General features: G+C 52.7%; 1 protein-coding gene across 3 annotated transcripts in view; it reads right to left on the reverse strand.

Moving 5' to 3' along the window:
• Positions 1–20,108, reverse strand: part of BCL9L (BCL9 like) — a 90,219-nt gene continuing 70,111 nt past the window's right edge. For 2 of the 3 annotated variants that reach the window (XM_024207268.1, XM_024207266.1), the window contains exons 3-8: positions 16,456–16,578; positions 10,776–10,986; positions 9,232–9,316; positions 6,620–9,008; positions 4,206–4,466; positions 1–1,219 (exon numbers count right to left, since the gene is read on the reverse strand). In XM_024207268.1, coding sequence (XP_024063036.1) covers positions 63–1,219; positions 4,206–4,466; positions 6,620–9,008; positions 9,232–9,316; positions 10,776–10,986; positions 16,456–16,578 — 4,226 coding nt within the window. In that variant the 3' untranslated portion in view covers positions 1–62. The remainder of the gene's footprint in view (positions 1,220–4,205; positions 4,467–6,619; positions 9,009–9,231; positions 9,317–10,775; positions 10,987–16,455; positions 16,579–20,108) is intronic. The other variant, XM_024207267.1, reaches the window with a different exon arrangement.

Consider the following 20,108-nt stretch of genomic DNA (forward strand, 5'->3'; position numbering starts at 1 on the left):
CTAATCCAAATAAAGGTTTAAAAAAAAGTTTCTACAATCGGCCCTTGCCCCTCAGGACATGATTAGAAAGGCAGGTTTGCCATGTTTCCAGGCCCGGAGATGTAGCTCATTTGGCTGTCCAGTGAAACACTCCTCTGCCTCATCTGGTGTGTGACCATAAGGTTCTGCTGAGGTGGGGGCCCCATGAGGGAGCCCTGAGGCGACATCATATGGCCCGTCTGGGCGTACATTTCCCCTGACACAGACATGCTCCTCTGCTTAGCCTGCATCAGCATGAAATTCTGCTGGGCCATCAGACTTTGCTGGGGGGACATCATGCCCTGGTGCATGCTGTTCCCCATCATGGCTTGCTGGGGTGGCATACCTGTCCTGCCCAGCATGGACACCTGTCCAGGGTGGCACATAGACATGTTGAGTCCCCGCTGCATGCCCTGCTGCCCTGGAAGGCTGGGGGTGCTCATGCCTGGCCGCGTGGGTGGCTGCTCAGCCATCATGTTCTGCAGGTTCATGAGGTGGAGGTTGGAAGGCTGTGATTTCGGTGCTTGGCTGTCATTCTTGGGGAAATACTGCAAGGTGCTGCTCGGCTTCTCTGAAGGGATGATCCTGGAAAGGTCAAACTCAGGGATGCCCGTAGGTGTGGGGCGGATGACCTCACTGAGCTCAGGGTCATTCAGCACTGAAGCCACACCCGGAAGCACAGGGGGGTAGGGATCTCCAATCCGAGGAGGGATGTTCTTGCCCAGCATGTGCTGCTGGGGGGGCATCTGGCCAGGCTGCTGGGAGGGAAGGTCCTCTGGTGGCAAGGGCATCCCAGGCGGGTAATGTTGCTGAATCCCAGCCCCTCCCCCACCTCCTGGTGTCATGGGCATACCCGCAGCTGGAGACTGCATGGCATTGTGGGGCTGCTGCATGCGGGGGAACACCAGCTGGTTGGAAGGGATCATCTGAGAATTGTTTGGCACAGGGCCGCAGGGCTGGTTCAAGGAGTCCTGGGGCCCTGGAGGCAGCATCATGGGGTTTGGGGGGGGCACACCCGTCCCCTGCGCACCAGGGTGCATCGGAATGTTGGCGCCCAGGGGATTCGGCGAGGACATCATGGACGTGGGGGGTTCATGGGAGAGTGGCTGCTGGCCAGGCAAGTTCATCCCCATGGGACTCTGCGAGGATGCAGGCCCCACTGAGTTCAAGTGCAGTTGATTTGGCTGATTTCCTGTGATACCTAATGAAGGGGAGAAAGAGAGTTAACTCAATACCCATGCACCTCCTCCCACCGCATGCAGAGAGTATGTCCCTGGTGCTAGCAGCTCTCTCCATTGAAATCAGCATCTAAGCTGAGATCAGCTCCAGCCAGGTTCCCTGGAGCGTTCAAACCTGGCCCAGCTCTGCTCTCACTGCTAGACCCATGGAGAGGGTCTGCCATGGAGGGTCCATCAGGGCAGTAAGGTCAACGAAAGAGTCCCTAAGCCCAGGGGACTCTGCTGTCAGACCTGATACCTGCTCAATACCCTCACCCAGTACCTCATTGCCATGGCAGCATCACACCCTGCCCCATACCAGCCAGGTGCTAGGCTGTACAGGGGAGAGGGGAGCACCACAGAGCACATGCTTGGGAGGCCAGCCCCTCCCTCTCTCACTGAGGCAGTAACGGCACATCAGCACTGCATGTGGGAGCCAGCCTCCAGCCCGGGGCCACAGACTCGTGCTAGAATTCTAAAAATAGCGGTGTAGATGGTACTTCGAAGTTGCTACTGTGGCTGGAGCTTGGCTCTCAAGCCCACCCCAGGCATCAGAGCCTGAGCTCCCGCCCAAGCTGTAACATCTACACAGCTATTTTTAGAGTGCTAGCGTGAGTCTGTGGACCCGGGCTGGAAGGCTCACTCCCAGATGCAGTGTAGACTTGCCTTAAGAGGGCCCGCTGGTAGGTGCTGCTGCTTCTGATGAGAGCTGCTCCAGACCTCAGAGCTGGCCTAGTGCAGGCAGGGAATAGGTGGGGTTCAAGGGATGTTACCGCAAGACTCAGTCGGTCATTGGCCATACATGGGGCTTGTGGCTCTTACCAGCCCAGCAAATCCTGTTCCCCTCTGTTGCTAGGCAGGCTGGGACAGTACAGCACAGCAACCTCTCTACTGTGTTGAGCACAAGGAACACCCTCAGCACAGCCCTTAGTTGGCAACCTTTGTGCAGCTCCAACGTGCCCCCCAGTGGTGGATACTGAGAAGGACAGCACAGCTACCCACCTAGCGCCCAGCACTGCCTGGCTTACACAAGGCTCACAGCCAGCATGGGAGGGAGGTGTGGGCCTCCCACTGTGGAGGTCAGAAAGACTTTCTGAAATCAGAACTAAGGAGTTCTCAGATTATGCCTCTCTCTCAGCTCTGACTGTGCAGGCACTGGGACTCTGCATGGACTGGATAGCCCAGTCCCCGCTCAGGCTTTCCCATTCCACTGGGACATACCCTGCTGAGACCATCTGAGGTGTCCTACACAGCAGAGCTCTGGGCTGGAGATAGTGGTGATGATGGGACATCTCTGGTGGGAGGGGAAAATTTAAGGGCATCCCAATGGTCACAGCCCCCTCCTTCCTCTAAGCAGGGCAAACACGGTTCCTGGAAACCTAGGTCTAGGACTCAAACAAGGGGAGTGGCCAAGTACTAGAGCATGGGCTGCCATCCCAGAGACAACACTCAGCAGATGGTTGAGGGAGGAACACTGGGCATGTGGGGGCAGAGAGGAGATGACAAAGAGGATAGGGAGATAAGTAAGATCTAGGGGGTGTTACATCATCCCCACCGGACATGGGGATGTACATGTAACCCACATGAACGCTGCATCTCCCATTATCTGTTTTACCCCCAGCTGATCTTGGCTGTGTGCTGGGCTAGAAACTCTAGTGTCTCCTGTGCTCGCTATGTTTGCCAGGCAGATCAATGGCACATGGAAAAGGCAGCAGCTGGCCCTGGCCAGTCAGTAAGAAGCAGATGGCAGAACAGCACCACATCTGCCAATGCCAAGCAAACAAACACTTGCCAGCTTCGCACCAGGTTCTGGAAGCACCCAATGCCTTTGCAAAGCTGCGGCAAGCTGGGAAACCAGCCTGGGAAGCCAGTTCAGCAGTTCCATTTAAGGAGCTTAGTCAATAGTATCCAGGGAGCTAGAGTTTCCCCAAGGCCTTTGGTTACACCTGAATGCAGGACAGCTGGACGGGCTCCATTGCTTTTACTTGTGCTAGTGAGAACACTGGGAGCCCAAGACACTCATCAAGACACTCAGGACAGGCTAAGACACCCATACCTCAGACCTGACATCCCTATGTCTCACCTAAGGAGATGTAACCCTTGCAATAACCTGTACCCCTAGCATGCTGGTGGACTTACAATGACTACAGTTACCATTAATAACCCAACTGTATTATACGGCAATTAACTGGCTGGTGTGTATATGGCACTGTTGCCCTCTGCTGGCTGGAATCGGAATTGCTTGCTGTGTGTCAAGGCCCCATACTACTAACAGATAGTAATTTTCCTTGAACTCAGTTGGTCAGGCCAATGCTTTTGGAGTGGGCGATCCTGGGTTCTAACCTGCTGCCTCTGTGACATTTTGAGAGGCCACAGCAAGGATGCAGCCATGGAGTCTCTACTATATTAAGTCATACATTTGGAAAGGAGTGATCCTTCCACAGCATGGTGCACAACAAGGATTACACCCTGTCCTGTCCCTGTAGAGGGCTCACTGAGTCTTCTCCCTTGTCCAACTTCTTCCTCAGGCTTCTCCCTGTGCCTGGAACAGACTCTTCTCTTCCCCACAGGATAAATGCTCTCATCTGACTCAATTAACCCTTTCGTTCTCCTTGCTTTGCAGCTCCAAATGTGTCTGTTCCTATTCTGACACTCAATTAACACACTTTTCTACAACATGTCCTCAAGGTACTTTCTAGTCATCAATGCACTGAGCCCCATCTCCAACAGAGGCAGGGACGGATAGGGAAACAGGAACAGACAAGTTAAGTGACTTGTCCAAAGCCACAGAAGAAGTCAGTGGCAGAGCTGGGAATAGAATTCCTGATCTCCACTCTGAGCATCAGAACCACACCCAGGTGTTCTGCCTCCCAGGCCTGTGTGTGAGCCACAAGACCAGTCTTACCCCTATAAAGCCCAGCTCCAGCTTGCTCTCCCTGCTGGCGCATACACAGTCCCAGAAGAACGTACCTGGCATACTTCCTGGTGGGAGCATAGGCCTGTCTGGGAGCAGCTCATCATCAGAGGTGGCGATGGTTTTGATGGCATTGTGGTAGAGTGGTGTGGAGCTGGGCATGGCATACTTGGACATCTGTGACATCATCAGCGAGAGGGGGTTCTGGGAGGGGGATGGATCTGGAGAGGAAGTAAAAGGTATGTTGGGATTCATGGTGCTAGAGGGATTACTGGCTGGCGCAGAGGAACTGCTCCTAGGCCCAGGAGGGAGCGAACCTGCAAGCGAGAGAGAGAGAGAGAGAGAGAGAGACCAGCTTAGTGCTCCCTGCAAGCTGCAGCCTGCTCCCATCGGGCAGCATCCCCAATTCTCTGCTTGGAACAGTGATAGACCTAAACCAGGCCTGGCCCCCAACCAAAACCCCCTATGGACTCTGGGGAAGTTCTGTGCTGGGACCACCTGCTATGGTTGACACCAGAGCCAGTCACCCCAAACTATGGGGGAGTTAGATCTGATCTAGTCCCAACTTCCAAGCTCTGGCCCTTCCCTCATGAACTGAAGAAGGGGAGGGGCAGGTGCTGAGGGGAAGGCACTGAGTTTGAGGCCTTTTTCTAGACCTGGATACAGAAAACTTTGCCCCTTTCCCCTACCTGCTTCTTTTTAAAGTTCCCGCTGGATGCCTGGGGGCAAAATACACAGTAACTTCAAGAGCGAACAGAAAGAAGTCAGAAACTGGGGCATGCGTGTGCATGTCAAGTGTGCGGAGGCCAAGCGTGAGTAAGAAAAATGCAGCAGTTGGTGGCCTGGCCGACAATCCGCTCTGGGTGGAGTACAAGATGGGACTGACGCCACTGCACTAAGTAGCTCTGAGCACATGCTGCCTGCACCATGCAGGGCTACCTGGAACCGTTCTTCCAGCACTAGATACCTCAGGGGCCTTACCCTGACATCCCTTCCCTGGATGTAGCTGTGGGTAGGTTTCCGGCACTCAGTGTGTATTGTGAGGATGCAAATTACCCTGGTGGGCAATGGCTCTGCATTCACCCAAGGCCTCCTCAAGCAAGTAGGCATGGATAGGAACAGCCTGTTTGTACAGGGGAATGGGGTGGGGGTTTGCTGGGGAGAGGTGTTAACCTTGCTAGAAGGCATGGGGAGAGAGGTGAACCAGCCCCCTAGTACCTAGGAAGGAACCCTGCTTTCTAGCCCGTCCTGTTACCCCTATATGAGTGGCCATAGAAGAAAGAAAGTGGGGATGGGGAATCCTTGTCATATCATCAGAGGGACAATGAAAGACTCAAGTCAGGGCCAGGGGAAACTGAAGCACCAAGAGGTGAAGGGACTTGCCCAAGGTGACAGTGGCAGAGCAAGCCTTAGAGTTCTGGAGTCCTGACTCTCAGACTCTGCTTTGACCATTAGACAATGCTGCCTGCATAAATAACTGGATTAAATTCTGATCTACCTGAAAAATGTCTCCCCAGACAACAGGACCTGGGGCCTGAGAAAAGAAACACAAGGAAATGCAGGGAGCTGGGCATTGGCCAGACACATCTTGCAATCCCCCCAACCCTTGGAATGCACCAAGACAGGTTTGCTCAGTGACAGACACATACCCACTGTCCCCTCCTCTCAGTGCACTTCCTCAAGTCAGGACACATGTTTAAGGACTCTGTCTCCCATCAATCCATTTTTCCATCCCTACCCAACCCTGGAGAGCATGAGCCACTCAGCAGAGGGATTTGGGAATGCTGGCATCCTGGCTCCCCATTTCTAATTTGGTCCAATGTCTCCCTCCAAACCTCTACAGTGCACGTTAGGCTGCCTACTCTGTTTTCCTCCTTGTGAATAAGAAAGCACAGCATCAGGGGGTGGGGTGGGGCACAGCAAATCACTGGCATTAATCCCCAGAAGAAGCAAATGCAGGCTTGCATGTGTCGGGCAGGCCAGGCTCATTCAGCCCACCAGGAAAGAGCAGTCCCTCTCCAGAGTGTATGCATTTCCCCTAATCTAGGCTCTTGCTCCCTTCTTCCCGATGCTGAGCCACATTGCCCTGAGGCCTGGTGCATGGCACAGAAAGGGAGATGGTGTGTTCTATCCCTTTGGAAAAGGAACTGGGCTGCTATCACAGCACTTCCAGCTGCCAGACATCCCCATGGGCCCTAGATGCCCACTCGCCAACCCCAAATCAAAGAGATTTGGGCCCCAAATCCCAGCACAGGGAGAGCTGGCTATGGGAAGGCAGGTTCCCACCACTGCCCTGCAGGGAAATAGTCACGTAATCACTACTAGTCTGAGTATATGGAAAATATGGGTCTGGAAGCCACAGAATTATTGGGCCCTATGAGAGTGACCAGCAATGTGCAGAGACCTTTGGAGCACCAGGTTTAATTCTATGGCCCTATCCCACTCACATACACAGTTTAGCACAGCTTACCCTGATCCAGCCCTCCCATGGAAGCTGACGAATTCATGCTGATAGGCTGCTTGCTCTGGCTGACTCCTGGACTTGGCAAGGTGGTTTTGGGAGATGGCACCCACCCGGGTGAAGGAACGGCCATGGAAGGGGACTTCAGGCGGCTTGGTGAGCTGGTGGGAGACCTGACGTTGAGGGAGGAGCTCATCACCTGGGGCGACTTCAGGGGCCCAGACTGGTTGGAAGGTGGCATGCTGACCATCTGCGAGGGCGTCTGGGGAGACTTCAGGTTGGCAGATGGGGAGGGGACAAGCGGTGAGTGCACCTGGCTGAGAGTTGGGGACTTGAGGTGGGCCATGCCAGGGGAGTTCATCTGGGTGATGTTGATGGTGAGGTCGGAGGGCCTGCGGCCCAGCCCCCGTGAGGGTGCCGGGTGCATGTTGGCTAGGTTGCCCCCTTGGGTGGGAGGGGGATTGGAAGCTGGCGGCAAAGGGATGTGGCTGAGCCTGGTGGTGCCGCCGATGTTCCCAATGGACATGGCACCCTGTTCAGGGCTGAACATGTCTGGGGCACTGCCCATCTCCTGGGGCATGCTTGGATAGGGGCCCTGCCCACCTGAGAAGCTTTGCTGCCCTTGGCTGGGGAACTGTGAGGGGATCATCATCTTCTGTGGCCCCCCCATCATTGTGCCACCACTACCATTCTGAGCCCTCACCCTGGCCAGATCCTCAGGGCTGATGCCCTGGTGGCCTATCATGTCAGGGCCCCTCATTTTCTGCGACATCATCATCTGCTGTTGTGGGGTCATCTGGACATTGAGGTTCATGTTCATGTTCATGTTGACATTCATGTTCATGTTGAGGTTCCCAGGTCCCATGGGCGCATCCATGTCTCGGAGGCTCGACTGGCTCATGGGTGGGCTCAATATCCCCCGGGTACCCGTGAAGTCCATACCTATGGGTGTGCCACCTAGGCTCTCTCCTGGCATCTGTCCAGGGAACATGGACGGGTCGATCTGCCTGTGAGCCTGTATCATCCTCTCCATTTCCAAACCTTGGCTCATGGAGCTGCCAGACATCCCCATGGGCCTCTGCATCACCACCGGGCGCTTCTCCATCAGCTGGTGCCTCAGGATCTCCTCCCTGGCTCGAGGGTTCATGAACCGCTCAGGGTCCCCTTGCCCTGAAGGATAGGGCAGGCTCCCTTGTGGAAAGTTCCCTGGGCCTCCTATTGGAGGCATATCATCATTCCATCCCATGCCAGGCCTGACTGGCCGCTGCATAGCATTCATGGGCCCAAGGGCATCCATGGGCACATTCTGCATCCCGCCAAAGCCAGAGACCCTCTGCATCTGATTTCCAGGGAACCTTGGCCCTGGGAAGGGGGGTGCTCCCCTCATCTGCATGGGGTCCTGGACCTCAATGGGCCCCCTTAGCTGGCTGCCCATCCCTGGAGGCCACGGCTCCCCTGGTTTGCTGTGATAGGGTGGTGGTGGCCCCCGGATCATCATGCCACCCATGGACTGTGGGATCATCATCTCCTGCATAGGTCGACCATGGATGCTGATCTGCTCCTCCTTCCGCCGCTTCTCCTCATAATACTCCTCCTGCAGCTTCCTCCAGGCCACTTGCTCTGGTGTCAGGCTGTCCTGGTTCAGCCGCTGCATCATGATGTTCATCTGCTGCCCCATGTCAGAGCCTGGGTGGTGGGGGACCTCATGCTCCAAGTTGGGGCCCCCCAGATTCTGCGTCTGTGAAATCATGGACTGCAGGGGCTCTTCATACTTCTTCATGCCCGCAGGTGGGAGGGGTGGCTGGGTGGGTGGGGGTTGCGGCTGGGGAGTGGGGCCACCCTCACCAGCACTTTGGTTGGACTTCATGAAGGGCTCGGCCTCACCGCTGCGCAGCAGCAGGCGCTCAATGTCCCGCAGGGTCTGCAGGGAGCGTTCCCGGTGCTCCAGCTGCTCCTTAGAGAGCCCCTCTGAGTTCATAGGGTTCCTGGGGCCCAGCACTACCTGCCCATTTCCGCCTGCCCCAGCACTGGCACCATCCCCCAGTAAGTTAGAGCTGGAAGCACTAGAAGAGTCCACCTGCCCAGGCTGCATCGGGTTGGTGGAGGCGTTGGGCGTGTTGGGGTGGTTGCTCCCTGGCTGGGTGCTGCTGCTGCTATTTCCCACAGAGTTGGGAGTCAGGTCCCGCCGAATGTCCTCTCCCGTCCCTTCCTGGGCTAGGGTAGTTGGTGCAGGCAGAGCTTGCTGACTGATGCTTTGGGGTGGGGGGGGCTGTGCTGGGGGGGGCTGAGGCTGTGCCTGGTTGCCCTGCGATGCTGGGGGCTGGGACTGTGGAGTGCTGGAGGCAGGTGGGTTAACTGCCAGTTGCTCGGCGACTCCCAGTACCTTGGGAGCCGGAGCCTGTGATAGAAAGGGGAAGCCAAAGTTAGCAAGAAACACGTAAGGCAGGTGTATAGCCCCAGACCTTGGGTGGGCTTCGAGCCCTGAATCCCCACAAGAGCCAACTGAGCCCATCCCCCTTGAAAGAATGTGAGCTGCAAGTGGGGTCAGGGTGTGACTGGCCATGAGGACATTAGCCAGCAGCATGCACAGACAGGAGTGTCTGGCTCACACCCAGCCATACCTGGTCTAGCTTTGCCCGGGGTACATTCTGCTGATGATAGGTCAGGATGGAGTCTGCTCGCCCCTGCAAGACGGCTTCTGCGGCACTAAGAGAGAGAGCAGCCAGTCAAGAACAGCAAAGTGTCAAGCCAGAAATACTTAGCAACAACCTGGGTCCACAGGCTCAGAACTCCCAGCAGGGCTCCCTTTGCCTGCTGGCCCCCTAGTGGAATGCCCAAGCCCCCTGGGCTCAAGGTGGAATCTCAGAGGAGAGTTGGCACTGAACTTCCCTGTCTTCTGCACAGATCTCAGGGCATCTCTCTGACAGGAAAACATCTGCCTTGCAATTTCCCCTTCCCCACCCCCTGAACTGTGCATTGTGCTGGACTCTGCACTGGTTGCTGTGTGCTGTCAGAGGGATATAGCCTGGGAGGGTGACACTGGGATATGCTAGGACTAGAACCCCATGTTCTTTGCAAATGTGAAATAACACAAAATAAAAGCAAAAACAACTATCAAATGAAAAAAATCACTGTACAGCAGGGGCTGGGCCCAGCTCCTTGCACCGGGCTTTGTGACCTGGCGCACAGGGTAACAATGCTGCTCAGGTTTAGCCTGGCCATCCCTCTGCCATCATAACAGGAAGGAATGGGGGAGTGCAGCCGGACCAAATCTGAGTGAGTAGCATTGTGACCTAGCAGATGATGTTGCAGCACCACTCACTGAAATTTGGCCTAGCCACACCCCGGTCCTCACGATGGAGGGGCAGCTGGGCCAAATCTGAGCAGCACTGTGACGCCGTGTGCCAGGTCTCAACACTCAGAGTGAGGAGGTCCTGCAGGATAGGAGCTGCTGCAATGGGGTGAGTGTGGGGCAGGCTCGCTCTGTGCCCCCTCAGGGCCTCCCACTTCTCCTGGGGGCAGGACACAGCCCCTCCCACATGGATAAAACAGCACAAAGTTCCCGAAAAATAAAAGGAAAAATTATAAAAAATAAAAAGAATTTCACAGGACTCTAGCTATGACCTAAGCAGGCACTCTAAAGCTATATGTTCCCCGAGAATCAGCAGTTGAGATACTGCAAAAGAATGAAGGGAGCAAGTCGAGGGCACCCAGTAATCTGGAGCGTTAGCACCCAGTGCCTCCCACTGCAATCTGTTCTCCCAGGGCCCTTCCAGATCACACCACTAATCCATCTAACCAAGTATCCTGCCTCTGGCAGCAGCCAACACGTGTTTCAGTACTCCTATGACCTTTTATTATACATCTGGCCAAATGCACTCTGTGGCTCCTGTTGCAGCTGGCAGGGCTAGGGCACTACCAGGAGGCAGCTCACATTTAAGATGAAATCTCTCCACCAGCAGCTGACAACTATGCTAGGGAGAATGTGGATTGGGGGGGTGATGGGAGAGGTCATGCTAGGGGCAACCCAGGGAACCTCCAGTCCCCACCTTCTCCAGAGGCTGCAGTGCTAACTGCAGCATGTAGGAGGCAGCTGTGGTAAAACAATCCAAGCGGCCAGAGCCAATGGGGAGGATTGGGGAGGACACAGGGGTTTACCGCTTACGTGTTAGCAAGGTGAGTGGTGAAGACGTAAACAAACTGGGAAGGCTGCTTTCCGGCACCACCACCTCCACTGCCCCCAGCATCGGGTCGCAGGCCAGGAGCAGCGCCATGTGGTGCATTGGAAGAACTGGTCTCATTCAGGTTCGGCAGCGGGTTGGACCCAGGACCAAGCTGCGGGGCTGTGGACATTGCAGGATCTGCTACATTACAGTCTGCAGAGGGCACAGGAGAGAGCAGCTGTTACCAACAATCAGCATAAGACAAACTGCTGGGAAGCACCGCGCAGGATGCCAGAGCTAAACAGCACACATTGAATGTCTGGACTAAGGGCAATTACCAGAGTGAGGTGGGTATAACACAGGAGTTCAGGGCTGGAATAACAAGAGTCTGGGGGGTCAGGATTGAGGGGAACCTGCAAAGCTGCCTATGGTGTGGGGGAGCCTGGGGCTGGGATAGTGGGATCTGCAAGCTGGGAATGAGAGGCACTGGCAGAGATGTGCGTGTCGAGGGAGCCCAGGACGGAAGTAGCAGGGAGTCTGAGTATCAGGATTGTGGGGCAGTGTCAGAGGTGCGTGTGAGGAGAGGATTCAGTCTCTTTGGTCTAACATTCTACCCTGAAGTTTATCCCCTTACAAAACACAGGAAAGAACAAAAAACGCATGTGTTGGGGAGCAGGGCCTCTCTCCTGCATCTTCCCGCCAGCAGGGCAGGGCTATGCATTCCCCCAGCCTCCAGCAGATGGCAGCACACAACAGGGATTTTTCTGGGCCTGGATATCTACAGCCTCCCAGAGAGATGTGAGGAGCAGGGAGTGGCTTAGTTCCTCCCCTTCATTTTCCCTCCTGGTGAGTGATCGGCCCCAAACACCCGCAGCCTTCCCCTTCCAGGGCAATTTCCAGAGAGACGCTCCGGGAACACGGCACACTGGAGTGATAATAATTAATCACTATCAATTATTTAATAATACTCCTACTTAATATTAATAATAATTGTAATTAACAACAACACTTAGTGCTTTGCATTTGCACAGCGCCCTATGGACAGCTGGAGGGTAGTTAGTAGATATTCTGCATTAGCACTTCCACCTGCACAAAGCCCCCTTGAAGCCAGAGCCACACTCATCCTCCCAGGCCCTGAACTTGACTGGGAGTGCAGAGCTACTGCACCTTCATGTGAACTACAAGGTTCTGGCATTAAATAAAGGATGAGGCCGGAATGGTTCAAAGCCAGGATTCACCCAGAGCTTCCTCTGTGCACTGTCCAGACTACCCTGTGTCTCTGAGCAAGACTCCCTAGAGTCTCTGTGCTGGGAGGGGAACCAGGCTCTTGTCTCGGTCATGGGGGCAGTCTGAGGAAGGCTCACTCCTCCCCATGTTATGGGGATCATGGTGCCTGAGTTGGCAAAATTCTATGCAGAACTGTTAAAATCCAGCCATTTTAAACAGAATGGCCATTTGTTCTCCAGCTTGTCACACATGGCAGCATCCTGACAATCTGCTTACAGCGAGCCTCAGAAATAGCAGTTAGTCTTACCTTGCACCTTTCACCCATGGATCACAGTGTGTTTTGTAAAGGGCAGGGCAGCGTTATCCCTTTCTATTGAGGCACAGAGGAGAAGTGACTTGCCAAAGGTCACCCAGTGAATCTGTGGCAGAGCCAAGAAGAGAACCCAGTAGTCCTGACTTCCAGCCTAGTGCCCTGGGCTATACTGCCTCAAACCCAGTGATCTAAAGGGAGGAGCCTTGAACAGCAACTTGCTGTAAGCCCTTGTTTGTTTGCACTGCACTGAGTCAGACACAAGGGCAACTCTGCAGCTCCTTGTATGCTTGTCCATTTTCTTTGTACTGCCTGCCTGCCTTGCTCTGCACCCAGCTGTAGGCCTGCACAGCAGAGGGGAGGATCCTCGCTCTAGGGTGATGCAGAAATGCGCATTTCCAACTGGCAACTTTCCTGCAGCAAAGATAGTCAGACTCCCATACAACTTTATGAAGCATTAACATGGAATGGCAGCCTTGAAAGTTGACAGTGAAACAGCCAAATAAGTTCAGTTACTGTGTGTTGTGCTGCAACATTGCAAGTGGCTAAAACATCCAATTCTTGAGCAACAGTCTTTGCCATAAATAATGCAGGCAGAAGGCGCAAGGCCAGAAGAGGAAGCTAGTGCACTACTAAGACTTTGAGGCTGCTGTGCTTTGCTGCCTTCACTTTCCTCTCCCTCAACCACATCTCTTCAGCCTCTGACTCCCTGGTGCAGGGCAGCTCACCAATATGGCCTGTTAGCTGCATCGTCCCACCCTGTAGCGTCTATATTAAAAGCTTTGAAGTCACTCCTGGAAACATCCTTGAGCCTGAGCCTAGGTTGGCCCAGTGGCCTTGGAGCATCCACAAATTCTCCATACAGGAGATCCTTCCGAATGCGCCCATCATCTATCCATTGCAGATGACAATGCCAGCAACTGTGTTTAAGATTAGTGATTAGACTTGGCAATTTTGCTTTCTCAGGTACTTTGGTGTCAGAAACTTTGGTTTCTCACTTGATATTTAGAATATGAAGACGACAATGGGTGTGGAAGGTGTTTAGCCTACTCATGTCCACTGTAGGTGGTCCAAATCTTGCCACTATACAGCAGTGTAATTAAAATGCACAGCTGGTAGACCCATACCCTTGGTGTGGGTCTGGTGGCTGCCTTTCCAATGTGAGAATTAAGCTCATCATATAGAGGTAGGTTATCCAGAACAGTTGATCCTAGATAGCAGAGCTTGTGACAAATTCTAGCATGGTACTAGCTATTAAAACTTTTGGTGCAGTCCACACATGTGTGCCATAATCATGATCTTCTTTAGACCAATGATTAGTCCAAATTTGTCACAAGCTAGTGCAAAGCTACTGCCACGTTGCTAAAGGTCCTCTTCACTGTGTGCGGCAAACAGTGCGCTGTCAGCACAAAGAAGTTCCCTTATCAGCAGGTGTTTGACTTTGCTGTTAGCTCTTATATGTGCAATGTTGAAGTGTTGTCCGTACACCCTCAGTGCTAGATGAGAAAGCATGACAAAGCAGCAGAGAGAAGAATATATCGAAAAGTGTTAGTGCCAAAACATATCTCTGTTTAATACCACTGTGGATTACAAAGCAGTCAGATTGATCGTCATCATATTGGACTGTAGCCTTCATGCCATTGTGGAAAGATTGAATTAGACTGAGGAGGACTGTGGGTGGGGGAGGAGGCGCAACAAATTCTCTTGCAATTGGAAAAGACCCATTCTGCTGACCAGGTCAACAGCCTCTGTAAGATCTATGAAAGCCATGTAGAGAGCTTTTCCTTGTTCTTGACACTTTTCTTGTAGCGGCCTTAATGAAGACTATGTGGATAGCTGATCTACTGGCACGGAAGATACAGTGACTCTCTGAATATATGCGTTCAACAAGAACCTGGAGTCTTTTGAAGTTGATTGCTGTGCGAATGCCTTACCAGCAATCCTAAGGAAAGAGATTCCTCTGTAGTTTTTGCAATCACTCCATTCTCCTTTGTTTTTATACAGCATTATGATGTTGGCATCATTCATGTCTTGCAATACCCCTCCTTCCCTCCACCAGGCAAACAAGACATTGGGCAGATGTTTAAGTCTTATTCCAGTACTTCAGCTGGAATTCCTTCTTTTCCTGTAGCCTTTCCTGGTACTAGGGAGGTGATTGCCTTTTCAAGCTCATTTATAGACGGTTCAGACTATCAAAGAGTTTGATATAGAAGCCTGGGGACTGCATTTAGCGCTGCTTCAGAAAGAGTGGTTTCATGTGACTAGAGCTTGTGATACTGCATCTATTTGCTTCTGTTGATGATGTCGTCTCCATTAAGAGATTTGAGTGGGCAATCTTCCTGGCTGAAGGTACTATTGCTTTCTTGATTCCATCATCCTCTTAGATCTCCATTCTCAAAGGACATTTGTATCTTTTCACAGAGAGAGAGAGAGAGAGAGAGAGCGAGAGAGAGAGAGAGAGAGAGCCAGTACGATTGAGCACGTTGCCTTGATGTTTGTTGCAATGTGCTCTTGGCTATTCTGAGGTTAGCACATATTTCAGGAGAGGGGTTCATGTTGTAGTGGATATATAGCATGCATTTTGCTTCAATAACTGGAAGCATACTTCAGAGTATGTGGCAAACCAGTCTTTACCCTGTACAGTCTTTTTACTGAAAGCTAAGACTGCAGCTATGTGGATGGAGAAGATAACAACGTGAGTCCCTTATGTCAAATTGGGAGCCTGGGTCGGAGAGGGTGTGGGGGAGGTATTCATGGCTAAAAGCGTCTGGAGTTTTAAGAAATACAAACCATCATGAATATTGATCTAGGAAAATCTCCTCTATCATTTTAGGGGCAATTGCTCTGATTCACAAACTCTTAGCTTCACACTTTTCTTAATGACTTTACCATGTTCCAGTTGCTGTGAGCAGAATTTAAACACAATTCTGGAGAGAAAGGGAAGTGAATAGGATAGATGGATCCAGGGAAACAAATCTAGCTTTTTCTTCCAGCAGCTGGGGAACTTGTCTGTTGGGAAAGCCATTGGCAGGATGAAGAGTGAGAATGTGAAGGATGGACCCAAATGGACCTGACCCAGCTGCATCAAAAATATTTTCACTTCCACAGTTTGAAAACAGTTGAATTCAAAATGCAACAAATCAAAGGATTTTCCTGTTTCTGGAAGGCAGGAGGGACCTTCAGTTTGTTCACAACCCACCCCCACACAGACATGTCAGATCACTGTGCTATTTATTAGGCCGAGGGAAGTGCCTCAGCTTCCAGCTAAACACAAAATGACACTTTTTTTAACATATGAGATTCCAATGGGTCGGGAGGGAGGACCGAGATGGGGGAAATGAGGAAGCGGAGGCTTAAAAGTCACATGAAACCTATTGATAAAACGTCACCATTCCCCAGAGACTTACAATAAAAACCGTCAGGGCCTCAGAGCAAGCTTTTAACTTGATTTAAAGCCTTGATCAGAAATTAAGGCAGTGTGCAGTGCAATCTGGTTAACTCAGCCCTGTCCAGATTCTTGGCAGGCCCTGAGCATTTCCCTCGATGCCAGAGCACAACCCCCTGCAAGCAGGGTTGTAGTGACTCCAGAGTGGATGGTCTGACAGTACAGTGTGAACAGGGATCTAAATCCATGCGGGAGGCACTCTCTGCAGCACAGCGCTCACAGAACATGATGAACTCTGTGCATGCCCACTGGCCTGCAAAACAGCACTGAAGCCAAGTCAGTGCCAGCCATGCACAACAGCCCAGCGTGGCCAGCCCACCTGTCATGGGGGTTGGGGGGGAATATCCCCTCGTGGAGACAGGGCCAAGAGGGCTGGGGGACTGATCCAGTCCCATATCACACACCAACCCCTCCTACCCTCACACTGCATTCAACAATCCTCCAGCACACCACCATCTAAACCACACTGCACAAAATCCACCTGCAGAGCACCACACCACACCTCCCTCACAATATACCCACACTGTGTGCAATACCATAACCCTGCAGCATCAACACACGCCTCACCAAGCGCCCTGTTAAGCCAGCAGACAGCTTCTTCTGGGAGCCTTTGGTTGCCATCGCTGCCGTCTCTGACAGACTCCAGGGCAGGAACTAGGCATGCAGTGATCTCGGGGCTGTTTGGGGAGGGGATACTCACTGTGTGTGCTGCTGATGGGTTTGTCGTCCTCCTCGCTGTCCGGGCCTGAGCACCATTCGTCCCCGCTGTATGGCTGTTTCCTCTCCAGCACACACCGACGCTTGCTGCGGGGAGCCACCTCACCTGCAATGGGACAGAACCTGTCAGAAAGCGGAGAGTGCCACGGCACAGCCATGGACTGAGTAGGCTGGGGCTCTGCCCCACCATCTCCTGGCACTTAGGGTCATGCTAGCAAAACCAGCCGGGGGAGTCCAATGAACAGAGGGGCAGATGTACAAGAGTTCAGCTCCCTGTGACAGGCATCACCCTGGCCCTGACAACCAGCCACTGTCTGCTTCTTGCACTAAACCACAGCAATCCCACCCAGCATGGAGCCATGTGGACTCCTGCCCAATGACTGAACAGCCCTACGTGGGTCAGAAGCCCTGCTATCCCCAAATAGTGCAGGACTTGCATCGAGTCTCCCTCCTACAGTGCACAACTTGGAAGCAGCATTTCCATCTCTGCCCAGAGACCATTGGCTGAACTGTGATGTGCCTGCAGCAAGGCCCTGGTTGTGCTGTGGGTGAGGCCCTGCTAGCATGGCTTTGCAAAGAGACATTTAGCAGTCAGAGCCCAGGCTGGGAGCCTGCTACCAGGACCCGTTCTCCAATGCAGTCATTCCTCACCTATGGGGAGGGATGGGATCACAGCCTGAGCTGGGTCCAAACTGCTGCCACAGAACTGTTTAAAACAGCGTGAGATTGTTTGTCAGGGATCCGGAAGCTTTTGCTGGAGCCCCAGCACCATCCCGGAGCTGCGACCCAGACATTAGCCAGGGGAGGCAAAGCTGCTGCTGGAGTGCTGATCAGGAAACCTCAGTCAATACCAGCCGTCTCTGCCATTCACAAGAGCTCAGTCTGGCACAACAGACTGATATGGGGGCTCATTAGAGGCCTGTCAACTCCCATCTCCCTGCTGGCTGCAGCAGAATTGTTCCCAGCAGGGTCCCACCCAGAGGTTTGCCCTGAGTAGCAGAAATGTGCCAAGCAATGGGGCTCCTACCCTCCCTTTGGGAGACGATTCCCCAGCCTGAGCCATCTCACTGCGTGGGCACTTTCCTGGCATCCAGCCCAAATTTTCCCCTCTCAGTCTCAGCCAAGTTCTTCTCCCTTATTGCTCCTGCTCTAACTCCCCTCCCTGCATGGGGTTCACATTCCCCAGCTCTCCTCCCAGCCAGACACAATGAGCGCTCTCCCTTGACATCTTGGCCTCAGCATTTAGACTCTCTCCCCAGAGGCCTGAATCTGCAGCCGTGTATGGTGACTGGCAGGGAGAGATGCACCACTGGTTTTCATACAAGAAAAATTACTAACCACCCCTTCCTGCCCCCAGAAAATGGCAACTAGTTCCAATCAGAGCAGAATTAAAGGGGAAGGGGGGGCAGGGACATGATTGCAAAAAACAACCATAGAAGCTCAGCTAGGCCAAAGCAACAGGTACATGCTGCACTGGGGCAGGGATGTAGCTTTTGCCCCAGAGATGGCTTCCTGCCTCATGGATTCAATGGTCTCTCAACAAGGCAACAGGCGGGAGAGCAGTGCGTCCCTCTCCTAGGGTTTTGTCACGTTCGGAACCTGGCCTGTTCCGTTTCACCATCATCAGAACATAAGAACGGCCATACTGGGTCAGACCAAGTCCATCTAGCCCAGCATCCTGTAATCCGACAATGGCTAGTGCCAGGTGCTTCAGAGGCACAGAATGAACAGAATAGGCAATTATCAAATGATCCATCCCCCTGTCGTCCAGTCTCAGCTTCTGGGAGTCAGAGAGTTAGGGATACCCAGAATGTGGGGTTGTGACCCTGACCATCTTGGCTAATAGCCAGTTTTGGATCTATTCTCCATGAACTTATCTAATTCTTTTTTGAACCCAGTTATACTTTGGGCCTTCACAGCATCCCTGGAAATCAGTTCCACAGGTGTCCAAGACCACCCAGCAGGCAGGAGGAAAGAGTAACATACAGCAAGGATCAGCATTGCCAACCCAGCAACCATGTTTTTTTTTGGAGGGGGTTAGGGGTGGGGGTGGAGCCTTGTATTCACATCAGCCCATCCATGGCATGTGACCAGGAGAGAGAGCTCTGCACATATCTTTGCTAGTAAGCATCCTCGCCAACTGCCTCAGAGGATGAATCTCAGGCTGCAGCTCTATAAACACAAGCAGCTTGGAATACGAGATACTTTATTATTCTTTGAAAGGAATCCATATACCTAGAGCCCTACCAAATTCACGGCCATGAAAAACATGTCACGGGCCGCGAAATCTGGTCTTTTGTGTGCTTTTACCCTATACTATACAGATTTCACAGGGGAGACCAACATTTCTCAAATTGAGGGTCTCACCTAAAAGGGAGTTGCAGGAGGGGGTCGCAGTATTGCCACCCTTACTTCTGCGCTGCCTTCAGAACTGGGCAGCCAGAGCGTGGCGGCTGTTGGCTGGGTGCCCAGCTCTGAAGGCAGCGCCCCGCCAGCAGCAATGCAGAAATAAAGGTGACAATACCATGCCACCCGTACTTCTGTGCTGCTGCCTTCAGAGTTGGGTGGCTGGAGAGTGGCAGCTGCTGACTGAAGGCCCAGCTCTGCAGGCAGGAGTGCAGAAGTAAGGGTGGCAATACCATACCATGCTTACTTCTGCGCTGCTGGTGGTGGTGCTACCTTCAGAGTGGGTTCCCAGCCAGCTGCCACCGCTCTCCAGCTGCTCAGCTCTGAAGGCAATGCCACCACCACCACCAGCACAGGTAAGGGTAGCAGAACCACATCCCCCTACAATAACTTTGCAACACACACACACACACACACACACACACACACACCTCCTTTTTGGGTCAGAACCCCTACGATTACAACACTGTGAAATTTCAAATTTAATAGCTGAAATAATGAAATTTATTATTTTAAAATCCTATGACTGTGAAATTGACCAAAACAGACTGTGAATTTGGTAGGGCCCTACATATACTCAAATGCTACCTGGCTCCTGCTGCGAGTGAGGGAAGGCTTTGGCACTAAGCCCAAGGTTGCGGGGCAGAGATTTCCAGGGGTGGAAATGGTAGGGAGATTTAGGGCCATTTGAGGGATTGGTGCCATAATACCCTGCCATTTTATGACACTTGTACTCTGAAGATCTCAAAGCAGTTTGCAAGACTGGGTATTGTCCCCATTACACAGAGGGATAGACTGAGGCTCAGAGATGGGGGAAAGACTTGCCTAAAGTCACACAGGGTGTCAGTGTCAGAGCCAGGAATAGAACCCAGGAGTGGTGACTTCCAGTCCTCTGCTGTAACCCCCAAAACATCACTCCCTCATTGAGCCTCTTACACAGAACAGTGTTTAGAGGCCAGATTCAAGATAGACATCAGTGAGCTGTAGCTGAATTGGGAGGCCAAAGAAGTTACATAGGAGATTCCGGCATTCTAGACTGAGTTATTTTAATAATTCACCTGTTCAAATCAATGCTTCAGTACACTGAGCCAAAAGCATAGTTGGATTCAATAAAGGATTGAACATTTACATGGATAATGAGAACATTCCCATCCCATTAGCTAGGGCTATGAACTCTCACATTCCAGGGCATTAGCCAACCTCCCACTGTCACTGAGGAAGAAACCTTCC

This window comes from Terrapene carolina, unplaced genomic scaffold (genome assembly GCF_002925995.2).
Source record: "Terrapene carolina triunguis isolate 2854851 unplaced genomic scaffold, T_m_triunguis-2.0 Scaffold374, whole genome shotgun sequence".
NCBI lineage: Eukaryota > Metazoa > Chordata > Testudines > Emydidae > Terrapene > Terrapene triunguis.